Here is a 12,553-nt window from a genome sequence, read left to right on the forward strand (position 1 = left end):
AATATCTAAAAAAGCGTTGAACGTTTTACTACAATTTTCAACATCCTATTTATGTAAATTAGGATTTTCTACCGTCAACACAATTAAGAGTAAAAAGAGAGGAATTCTTCAATGTATTGACGAGGAAATGAGAGTTTGCCTTTCAAATATATGCCCAAACATTGAAGAAATCACTAGGACAGACACATCAGGCTCATGTTTCTCATAAACACAAGAATCAAAAACTTAACACATTTGTGCCGGGACCTGCCGAATTTACTAAATCTTACTAAGAATGTATCTATATAAAGATAACATTTTTGTAGTTTTTAAAAATTTTTTAACCCCTCTTTTTTACGAATTCTCAAAAACATAACTCAAAAAGATGTAACATAAAAATGTTTTTTAATGTCAGAATAAATTCACTTTTGTTGTATTTATTTAATTACCATAAAAGCACGCTTGGACTTCATATTTTTTTTCTTTAATCTTTGACTTAATTATTATATTTCTGAGAAAGTTGTATTAGTGCGCCTACAATTATTTGTAGGATTTTAAATGCGCCCCGACTTCAAAAAGTTTGAGAACCACTGCATTAAGTATAGTCATTATTGCTATACCTTAGGTCTCCAGAGCTTTACTCATATTATAACTGAAAGTTTGTTCCCTTTAATCAATATCTTCTTTCCCCTGTTTCCCAGCCTGTGGTAACTGCCATTCTCTGTTACTGAGAGTTTGACTATTTTTGTTTTTTTTGAAGATTTTACACATAAGCGAGATTCTGTATATTTGTCTTTCTATGTCTGGTTTATTTTGCTTAGCATAATTTCCTCCAGGTTTATCTTGGTTGCTGCAAGTCGCATGATTCTTTTTTTAAAGCTGATGAAAAATATTTTAATTTGTTCTCTGTAACCATCAGAAAAATAAACTGACACTTCCTGGGTCAAAGTTTTGAGCATCATATATACTTTTTTTTTTTTTTTTTGTAACGAGAGAGAGACAGGAAGGGAGAGAGATAAGCATCAACTCACAGTTGCGGCACTTTAATAGTTCATTGACTGCTTCTCATATGTGCCTTGACCAGAGGGCTCCAGCCAAGCAGGTGACCCCTTGCTCAAGCCAGTGACCATGGGATTATGTCTAGGATCCTGCGCTGAAGGCAGTGATCCCATGCTCAAGCCAGCGACTTCAGGGTTTCAAACCTGGGTCCTCAGTGTCCCAGGTTGGTGCTTTATCCACTGTACCACCACCAGTCAGGTGCATCATATATACCTTTTTAAAAGCCTCTGTATGCCCTGGCTGGATAGCCCAGTTGGTTGAACATCACCCCAAAGGACAGAAGTGGCTGGTTTGATTCCAGTTCATGGTTCACGGACATCATACACATAAGTGTTTTGTTTTCAAGCACTTAAAATGTAACTTTAGGTTGATTATTCATAACAGGGTTATATAAAAGGGGGTTGTTGGAGAACTCCATTGTCATCCCCCGTCATTGTAGGGATTGCCCTAGCAGGTTTTCCTGTTTTAGGTTGCTGCAGGACCCTGCTAGCCAAGAACCCAGTCCTAGTCTGAGCAGGCTTTAGCTTTCTATGTCCCAGAGGTGTGTTTAAAAAATGCACATATTTAGGCTTACTATCAATGAAGAAAGTAAAAAACTAGCACTTCCTCTTAATGAATAATTAGTTACAGCAATTTTAATATTCTGAGAAATTGCACGCACACACTTCATAATACTTTATTGAGTTGGATCATCAGGCCAGTTATGATTATATATATATTTATGTATATAAGTTATGACTGGTGTATGTTAATCTTTTAAACATTACCAGTGTTAGGATGTTGAATGTTTACTGTGGTCCTTATACTGATTGTAGACAGTTCCCCCTATTTATGGCAGACTGGAAAAAAATAACTGAAGTTAATTCTTTCTGCTTGGTATATATATGTCAGCCACTTCATTTTACTATTAGCTGCATATGTAGTCAGATAATGATTTCATTGAGGTATTTGACTTTAGTAAGAAGAGAGCAAATGTATGGTTAGAGCAAGACCAAGGGGATAATGTAGAAATACCAATACTCATTTAAGAAAAAAGAAGATTGTTTCTTTTTTTAAAGCCCCAAAGTTTGCATTCCAAGTCTGGAGATTTGCTTTATAATTATAAAAAAGTAGCTGTTTATTCTTTCTTTTATATCATAGAGTTAAGTATGTAACTTCTGTTGGAAAATAGAAGTGTCTTGAAAAAATGTGATTAATTGCGAACAACAGAAGTGTTGCTCTTTTTGCTTAGATAAGAATTATACTGTTAATCACATCTCAATTGAAAAAGCTTTATGCCCTGGTGGAATTGCTCAGCTCAGTTGGTTAGACTGCCATTTTGATCCCTGGTCAGGGCACATACAGGAACAGATAGAGGTTCTTGCCTCCTTCTCTCTCTTCCTCTCTCTCTAAAATCAATAAAATAAACATTTAAAAAAACAGAAAGAAAAAGCTTTATAGTGGAACTGAGAAAGATTGAGAGAGTATATTTATATCCTTTGGCAGGAAGATCCCAGAGTTTATTCCCTTCCTAAATCTTGATTTTTGCTCCTTACCTGTTTTCTTTAGATTCCTATGATTATCAAATATGTGAAGGTGTTACCTTAAAGCATTGGCTAAGCTGTATATACAATGGCTGGGCCCTAAATCTTTTATCAGGGGAACAAGAGAAGCATGGTTGTGGAGAAGTTGGTTGTGTGGTGTTTGGGAATCTCAAAAATCTTCCCAGATTATGAAATTCTGTTTGGGTCATTCACACTTGGGCATGGCTTATTTGACCATACTTATCAAATTCTCTGAAGAGCGTCTAGCTGGGTGGGGTGTGCTGCTTTGAAAAATGGATAAGGGATCTTGGTACAGGATTCATCTTGACTCATGTTCATAGCAGTAAACCAACTTTTGAATCAGGAATTTGATTATTTTTTAGTTGTTGTATCTAGGCGTTGTTGCTTCTGCCCATGGAAGGACTCCCAGACATCTGGGGACCTGAGGCACTTGCATGATTACCCTCTAGGCTCAGTGTTTCTTTAACTGACCTAATTGCCCCTCTCCTTCCCAGCTGTCCTTTGTATCCTTTTGTGAGTGGAGGGCAAGAGGGGTGGAGTAGTACTGGGATAGTACTAGGAGGTTTGCAGGCCGCTGGGCCAGTTCCTGCTCTGGCAATTCTGTGAACATGTGGGAACTGTCACATACATACAATTGTTACTTAGGTGACAGAAAGGGAGAAAAGATAACTATTAGGTGTTTTGGAGTTGGTAACTACCGGATATTTTACTCCATAAGACTCACCTTTTTTCCCCAAAGTGGAGGGGGAAATGCCCATGCGTCTTATGGAGCGAATGTTTGGTTTTTTTTTTAGCTGCTGCAGGTTCCAAGACAACGAGAAGAGTATTTGAATGTCAAAGTCTCTTCTCATTTGTTAATAACAGTGCTAATGGTTGTTAATATTGCTGTTGAGTTTACATTGTTGAACTATTATTGTGTTATATTTTATTAAATATTTTAACACACCATTTGGTTCAGAATATTTTTTTCCTTATTTTTCTCCTTAAAACCCTAGATGTGTCTGTCTTATGGTCAGGTGCATCTTATGGAGCGAAAAAATACAGTATATAAAGCAACTACCAATTCTAAGTCAGAGGAGAAAACAAGGAGAAAAGATTGAAGTTATTAAAATTTAGAAACTTGGGAGAAGTAGCCCCAGCTGGGATCCAGATCCAAAGAGAGTCTGGTCCTCTAGGGCAGGGGTCCCCAAACTTTTTACACAGGACGCCAGTTCTCCGTCCCTCAGACCATTGGAGGGCCGGACTATAAAAAAAGCCATGAACAAATCCCTATGCACACTGCACATATCTTATTTTAAAGTAAAAAAACAAAATGGGAACAAATACAATATTTAAAATAAAGAACAAGTAAATTTAAATCAACAAACTGACCAGTAGTTCAATGGGAACTATGCTTCTCTCACTGACCACCAATGAAAGAGGTGCCCCTTCCGGAAGTGCGGTGGGGGCCGGATAAATGGCCTCAGGGGGCTGCATGCACCTGTGGGCCGTAGTTTGGGGACCCCTGCTCTAGGGAGTAGGGTGATGATTAAGCTGGCTGTCAGTATGAGATAAATTGTAGTTTGGATGAATGTGTTACAAGGGTGTTGGATGATTCTCATAGGCACCTCAGGGGCCTAAGAAGCCCAAAAGAGGCAAGTCCTCTCTTGCAGCTTCCTTTTAGCAACCCCCATCTCCACCCCCCACCCCCACATCTGTGGAGTTTAACAGGGGTCCGTGGCAAAGCAGAAATGTGGTTTTCAGAGCCTCACACCCAGAATCACAAAGTAAGAAGGATAAGTGAGAAAAAATTACAGTATTTTACATCTGGTACAGATGTAAATTTTCCAGTGTAGAGCTTTTACAGAGAGAAAGCTGCCTGACCACCTGGCCCAGCCCTTGAGATGTGGCAGTACTTGGCTTGACTTGAGTCTTGCAGAATTAGAAAATGTATATGGTTTTTTATCAATTTGTTTCTGTTTTGATTAACCTTAAGGGAAGGATTTTCATCCCCCACTCACATCCCTTGCTTGACTGTTAGTTTTTTGTTTGTTTTAAGAGAGAGGAAGAGATGAGAAGCATCACCTCATAATTGCTGCTCTCCAGTTGTTCATTGATTGCTTCTCATACAAGCCTTGGCCAGGGTACCCCTGCCAAGCCAGCGACCAAGGAATCATATTTATGACCCTGCACTCAAACTGTTGACCTTACACTCAAGCTGGGTGAACTCTCACTCAAGCTGGCAACCTCAGGGTTTCAAACCTGGAACCTCAGTGTCCCTGGTTGATGTGCTATCCACTGCACCACCACCGATCAGGCTCAGTCCCCCTCCCCTTTTTAATTTACACGGTAAAGAAATGCCTTTGTTTAAATCTTTTCTCCACTTTATTGGGCCATCCCTCAAATCTCAAGCATAACTGCATGCCTTCAAGCTAAGACAGTGATGGGCAATCTTTTGAGCTTGGTGTGTCAAAATTTGCCAAAAAAACCGAGCATAACTCGGGTGGTGTGTCACTTCAAGAAAAAAAACCATAATTTCGCGATATTTATAGTTTAAATAACAAAAATGTATAATTGTAATATATAACTGTATTTAATAAACCAAAAACTAATTATTTAACTTACCTGCTTAGTGACTGCTTTGTTCATCTGTCAGTCAGTTTCTTTTGTTGGTCTTGATATTATTTAACTTGTGTGGGTGCTGTGAACTAAGATAAGTGAGGGGAGGGGGAATTCTTTAACTAACCTGCCTATTAGTGACTTTTTTGTTGCTGAATTTCATTGGCTAAGTCTTCAATTGAAGGTTAGTATTTTGTACACTTCAAGCCCAAGCAAGCGCTACTAACTTCATCTGTCAGTATTTCTTTTGTTGGTTTTGATATTATTTAACGCTGAGAATAAGGTCTCACAAAAAAGTACGTAGAGGGAAAAATTGTGAGTAAAGCCATTGCTATATTTTTCAGGGTGCTAAAAGTGTCTGGTAATTGGTTCCAGACACTCCAAATTTCCTGTTTGTAGTGGCACTCCTCTTGATTCTCCAAGAGGCACCTTTCCAGATTCTCAAGCTTTGACCTCAAGTCAACAAACACCTGAGCCCAGATGCTGTCTTGAAATTCTACAAGTTGCATCTTATGTAAATTAAGATGGCTGCCGCTATTTCTAATGGTGGGAAACGGTGCCCATAGCACAGGCCCTCGCCTTTCCCAGCCTCCCCCTCACTTACCTCAGTAATGATGATCATTCAGAAATCCACAACACCCCAGACAGTAGATTGGATGATGGTTGCTGTGGTTATGTGGTTGCTGGTAATGGCGATCACAGGGCCCCCAGAGATGTGTCCCCGTGGCATTCTGCTGCTCCCTGCTCCGCTGGCCGGAAGTGAGGTCAAAGATCCTCTGATGGCCTAACTGGAAGTCCCAGAACTGGATGCTCTGTGCTGGAGTTCTGTTTTTTTGGCCTACAGACCTCTGGCACAGAGTGTCTACACTACAGCAAATGTTTTATCCTCGGCTACTGCACCTGGCCTTGCAGGAGCTGAGGATGAAACGTCCTTCTCGGCATCGGCCCCATACTTCTCTGGTATGCGGCTGCGTGTCATCGAAAATGGCTACGCGTGTCAGTGCTGACACGTGTGTCATAGATTCACCATCATGGAGCTAGGATGTTAGAAAAGAAAGGATTAGAGAGAAAATGCCAAGGGATCGAGGCAAATGGTGCCAAGAGTTTATCCTTTCCCCTATCCTTGGTAACTCCCTTTGCATCAGCTCTAATGACACTTCCTACTATAAGAACAAATTAAAGAAATGTTTTCTACTTTTAGCTCTCATACATCTTTTTTAGTTAAAACTATTGCCCATTCACTGAACATGAATACATAGGTGTAAAAAGCACTGCTGCCCCTGACCGGATAGCTCAGCTGGGTAGAGTATCCTCCCAATAGGCCAAGGTTGTGGGTTCGATCTTCGGTCAGGGCACATGCAAGCATCAACCAGTGAATGCATAAGTAAATGGAACAACAAATCAGTGTTTTTCTCTCTCTTTCTTCCTCTCTCTCCAAAAATCAATCAGTCAATAATTTGAGGGGGGTGAAAGCAGTGCTGGATGTTTAGGATTACAAATTCTAGCTGTGAGGTGTGAAAGAGAGACCTATGTTCTGCCATACATATGTGAACATTCGAGTCACTAGTAAGGATTAATCCACATGTGAATCCTTCACCTTGGAGTTCTAACTAAATTTTTCTAGCTCTCCAGTTCATTAGCCTCTGAAAGGCTAGTGTCCTGCCCAAAGTTTGGACCTTTCTTGAGGTTTCCTTTTGTCTGTGGTTCTAGGATTATACGTAAATGCTGTTCACCCAGACACGCAGCCCAGCACTTTCAACAGTTTGCGCAAAAGAAACCACTAATTGCAAACATTTTCTAAGTTAAATGATTTTTATTGAAGATTTAGTTTAGCAACAAATGGCCATAGCTAACCTCATTGGCTCTTGGTATTTTTTCCTCTTTTTTCCCATTTCTTTCCTCCTGCATTGTTCTTTTGCTCAAATTTCAAATGGCTGTCAAACAGTATAGTTCCTACCCTCAAATCTCAACAAGTACTCAGGTGAATAAAGATCCCTGCCTCCCCAAATTTGAGACCCAGTGCCTACCCACAGTAAGCTCAAGGTGCACATCACACACATTTTCCCCTTTTAAACCAACTTCCATAGATTAAATATACCTATTTTAAATGTGTACAGTTTGAGTTTTGACAAATGTGTACAGCTGTAAAACCATTATCTCAGTTAAGATTTAGAAAATTTCTGTTACCACAGCACAACACTAATTAAAAGATTATACTGTTTGGAGTGTGTTTTCACTTTGTATAGAAGGGATATTTTTCTATAGTGTTACCCATTACATTTATATCATCTTTTCCCCATAAGCTTTTGATGTAAGCATTCATTATTTCTGGAGGTGTACTTTTGAGCACATACTCAGTTTTTCCTTAGATTAAATTTCAAGACATGGAATTGTTAAAGGTTAGGCCAGCTTGTAGTCCCAACCAGCCATGCTTATGTTCAGTTTTCTCTACAACTCTAAATAGTATTTTTTTATCTTTGTTCTGAGTTTAAAATTGCCTTGATGATAAGGCACTGTCACTTTCAAAACAGGCTTACTCAAATTGATTATTCAGTTTACTTAGGTGATTTTGTTTAAAACAGTTTTTTGTTAATTTCTTGGGTAAGTAGTACTTGCACATGTTACAAATTCAACAAAAGGTTACTCATGAAAAAATGTCTTCACCTCTTTGTCCTAGTTACTTAATTCTTTTCCTCAAAGAAACCTATGTTTACTTGAACCATTTAAATCAGTTATTTCATGATTTTGTAACCTGTTACTTTTTGTTCAGGTACAGTTTTACATAGTATCTTATTAGCTCACATTGCTAGCAAGCCCAAAGTCCAGCATTCATATTTTTTAATTTTTTAAATGTATTGTTGCATTGTTTCAGGGACTCTGGCTATTCACATGAAGTGAATGAATTTGACTCAGTATTATTGTGAACAGAATTCTGTCATATAACACATCTGCTGCAGTGTATATATTTGTGTTTAAGTTGTACGACACACCTTGTCTTACTGTGCTTTGTGTTATTACACTTACAGAACAAAGGTGTTTTTTTATAAATTGAAGGCAAGACCCTCCCAGTAAAAAGATTACAATTTGCTTTTTTGTGACACTTTATTGCTGCAGTTTGGTACTGAACCCACAGTATATCTGAGATATACCTGTACTAAAATCTGAGTAGTCTGGGTCATTTCTTCCTCTGGCTTAGTGGCAGAGGACAAAATATTGGGTTGGGGAATAAGTTTGTAGCGTTTTTATATTTTCTTTTATTTTACGATTTGTTTGCTGTTTGGCAAAGGGTAAGTATTCATTCGATAAAACTCTTTCTGCTCTACAAAACTATGTTAATTGTATTTTTGAGTTATTTAATTTTTATTAGTTTTGAGGCTTAGAAATGGAATACCCAGGAGGCAAAAATCAACATTTTCGACACCTGCTCTTCTTTGCTTTTCATCGAGGTCAAAAAGCTGCCGAAGCAGACCGGGACATTTGCGACATGTATGGAGAAGGTGTCATAGGCGAGTCTACAGCACGGAAATGGTTTGCAAAGTTCAAAAATGGTGACTTTTCAAAAATGGCGACTTTTCAAAAATGGCGACTTTGACATCGACACGTGCCGCAGCGGAAGGCCTTCTGAATTCGATGAAGAACTGGGAAATGCTCGAAAAGAATGCCACGGTGCCACGGTCAACAAGGAGCTCTACATTGCCCAGCTACACCGCGTGAATGAGGCTATTCGACTGAAAAGACCTGATCGACATGGTCAAACCATACTCCTTCACGACAACGCCAGGCCCCATGTTGCACAAGTCGTCAAAGCTGCACTCCAAGAGCTCGAATGGGAGGTCCTTCAGCATCCGCCGTATTCTCCGGACCTTACACCGACAGATTACCATCTTTTCCGCTCCTTGTCAAACCATATGAAGGGCGTTACCTTCGATAACAAAGAGGTCCTTAAAAACTGGCCCAACAACTTCTTTGACACCAGACCAGGCAATTTTTGGCGGAACGGCATCAACAAATTGGTCGAGAGGTGGGAAGAGGTTGTAAACAGCAACGGCAAATATATAATTGATTAACTTATTGATATAATTATTGTTTTTTGTTTAAATAAAAGTCTTCGGTAAAAATGCTACGAACTTATTCCCCAACCCAATAAATAATCATCTGAAATTACAGAAGAATAAAAAAATCTAATGAGCTATATACTCCAGCTGGATCTCTTAAGATTATTTAACTTTCAAAGCAAATCCATATTCTGTAAAATATTAAAATTTCTAATTTTGTGTTAATTTTGGTTTCTTGAATAATTTTGTTTTAAATTCTTCTAAAAAACCTTGAGGTAAAGGATTATATTTTTAATATACTGACTAGTCAGTACTGAGCAAGTGATCATTATTAAAATAGAGGGAAATGACTGTTAGATCATCAGAGCTTCTAATGGGCAAAAGAAACTTAAAAGCCTGATCTCTCTGGTGCTTAGTTTTTTTGCTCCTTTAAGTGTAGAATCTATAGGGCCAAGGCTTTTGAGCAAAAGTATGAAATAATTTGAGAAGACTGGGTTTGGAATTTTTAAAAGTTCTTTTCTTCAGTGTATACTCCTGCAGTTTACAGCCACCATCAGGCTCCTTGGGCCTAGCATTTTTGGAAGTTATGGAAGGTATATCTGTTTGTTCAACTGGTGTAGAATGTGAGATACTCTGTAGTACTCAAGATTGGGGCTGCAAACCTTGGACCTGGGCCTTGACCTGTAGGAATTAGTATACAGTAGTTGGGGAGACAAGACAGTAGAGTGGCGGAGTGTGTAAGGGATGTCTTTTACTGAAGGTGCGCTCCTATACTTTCCAGCAGAGTTCAGTAGTGTTTAGTAAGTTTCTTACCTTTTAACTAACAGGTGGCTTTCAAAATGGTAGAAATGCTGCTTTGTGAGCAAAATAACCTTTTATGGTTTAAATGGTCTAGGTCTTCCAGTTCTCAAGAGCAAAAGATTTTGGGGTATGTGGATGGATATGTGAGAGTAGCACAGAATTGGGGGCCAAGATCTCTGTACTTCTAGCTTAGCCAAACACTAGCTTGGACATCCTCACTTGACCTCATTGTTTCTTTATCTGCTTAATAAACTAATCTATCTCTAAGGTTGTTGAGAGGCTTAGAGTGCAGAAAATAGGTTCTTACATAACAGTGAGCCATATTTAATATGTGGTTTTACAAAAATTCTGCATCATAAATCTAAAAAGAATTTATGCCTTTTCAGTGTGGAAAGACTGTATTCATTTATGTATTACTCCCACAAAATAGGTAACATTAGACATACCCCTGTGAAGTGGGACATAAACTTTTAAAGCACAGTGAATGCCCATTTATCACCAATAAGTAGGATAAGGGGATGTTTGGAGTAAATATGTTTCGAATTTATTAGAATTATCATATATTGTCCTGGCTGGATAGCGCAGTTGGTTAGAGCGTCGTCCCAAAGTGCAGGGGTTGCTGGTTCGATCCCTGGTCAGGGCACATATAGGAACAGCTTGATGTTCCTATCTCTCTCTCTCCCTTCCTCATTTGCTGAAATCAATAAATAAATAATAAAAAAGAATAATCATGTATAATCAATTTTTCCATGAGTTAAGACAATAATAAAGTTGATTTTTATAGTTGCTAGACTGAAGTTTTATTTTTTAATCCCAAAATATTTAGGATCTTGCACTGCACAACTTCATGGAGTGTGATTTTTGCAGACTGTGCTGTGAATGGTCCTCTCTCAGAGCTGTCCAGCATGGCCAACTTGTTAAAGAAAGCTTATTTTGGAGGAGACAGAACCCCTGATATCTAATTATGTCCCATTTTATCTCAGTATGCAGAAGATTTTGGACAAAATTATGTTATTAGCACAATTGGATTGCAAATGTGGAACAACTATAACTTGTTTTTATTTGCTTCATCGAAAATTTCAATTGCTCTACTTCCATTTGTCTTGTCTGTTACTATAAGCCTAAGCCTTTCCTGTAAGTGGAGTCTTCCAGCATTTGGACTTAAACTTGAAATAGCTAGTGATCAAGGAAAGGACTAAATAGTACAGGCTCATTATAGAAGTATAGTCAATTCTTGTGGCATATAGGCTAGGAAAAATGCCTGTTTATCCACATGGTTTGCAAAACATGTTAATTCATTTACTTATAAAGAACCAGGAAAACAGTGTAGTGACAAAGTAAATGAAAAATATGTAAGCTTATTAAACTTTTTAGGGGCTTTGTCTTTATCAGAACAAAATATAAACATACTGTTAACCAGGTTTTGGTTATTAGGATTATGGCTAATTTTTTTTTAATGTATTGATTTTAGAGAGGAGGAAGGAGGGGAGAGAGAAGAACAGTGATTTGTTGTTCCACCTATTTATGCATTCATTAATTGATTCTTGTATGTGCCCTGAGTATCGAACTCACATCCTTGATGTATCTGGACAACACTCGACCCAACTGAGCACCTGTCCAGGGCCAAAGTATGGATAATTTAAAATTGATTTTATATTTCTTTTCTGTAATCAGGTAGAAAACAAAAAAACTGGAGGGAAAAGCAGGTAACATTAGCAAAAAATTTCTTCCTTAGATATTGTCCATTGGCATGGATGCTGGGGATGTAGTCTAATATTTCTCCCCTCAACAAGGAGGACAAAATATTGAACAGTAATTACAAGGTTAAAGACTTACAAAAAACCCTGGCCAGACAGTGGCGCAGTGGATAGAGTGTTGGCCTAGGATGCTGAGGACCCAGGTTCAAAACCCTGAGGTCTCCAGTTGAGCCCAAAGGTCACTAGCTCAGCTGGAGCCCCCTGATCAAGGCACATAAGAAAAAGCAAGCAATGAACAGCTAAGGTGCTGCAACTATGAATTGATGCTTCTCATCCCTCTCCCTGCCTGTTTGTTCTTGCCTGCCTGTCTGTCTGTCTGTCTCTCACTTAAAAAAAGAAAGAGTATTACTCATTCCAGTAATGAAATGTTCAAGGAACTAAATTATAGAGGGCTGGCGAAGTAAATAATTGGTGTGGTTGCGTAATGGTTGGTGCATTTAGAATTGGGATCAAATTTAGATGTCCTAGCTCTGACTTTTTTCCTAGTAGGTACAACAGGCTGCCTACTTGAAGTTAGCCCTCTAATGTGAAATTAGCTCCCTCTGTAAAGGCTCTTATACTGGGTAGAAGTTCTTTGCTAAAGAGGTTATCTGGCTTTAGTGCTCTCCTCCTGTGATACTATTTAATCCCAAAGAGATATTTTCGCTTCTTAACCTCCTCACACACACACTCTATTAGCTCTTACTATTTCTTCACTTTCTTCCCTAATTTAGACTTTGTATTTTTAGCAAGCAATGAAAGCCAACTTTGTAAGTAGAAA

At 38.5% G+C, this 12,553-nt stretch overlaps 1 protein-coding gene across 4 annotated transcripts in view; it reads left to right on the top strand.

The window, feature by feature from the left end:
- UBE2N (ubiquitin conjugating enzyme E2 N) overlaps positions 1–12,553 on the top strand; it is a 49,970-nt gene that overhangs the window by 19,138 nt on the left and 18,279 nt on the right. For 2 of the 4 annotated variants that reach the window (XM_066257753.1, XM_066257756.1), the window contains exon 3: positions 8,548–9,397. The exons of 1 other annotated variant lie outside the window; for it this stretch is intronic. In XM_066257753.1, coding sequence (XP_066113850.1) covers positions 8,726–9,247 — 522 coding nt within the window. In that variant the 5' untranslated portion in view covers positions 8,548–8,725 and the 3' untranslated portion in view covers positions 9,248–9,397. Of the gene's footprint in view, positions 1–8,547; positions 9,398–12,553 lie in introns of those variants that run through there. One more of the 4 variants, XM_066257755.1, reaches the window with a different exon arrangement.

The sequence above is a fragment of the Saccopteryx bilineata genome, chromosome 2 (assembly GCF_036850765.1).
Source record: "Saccopteryx bilineata isolate mSacBil1 chromosome 2, mSacBil1_pri_phased_curated, whole genome shotgun sequence".
NCBI classification, from domain to species: Eukaryota; Metazoa; Chordata; class Mammalia; order Chiroptera; family Emballonuridae; genus Saccopteryx; species Saccopteryx bilineata.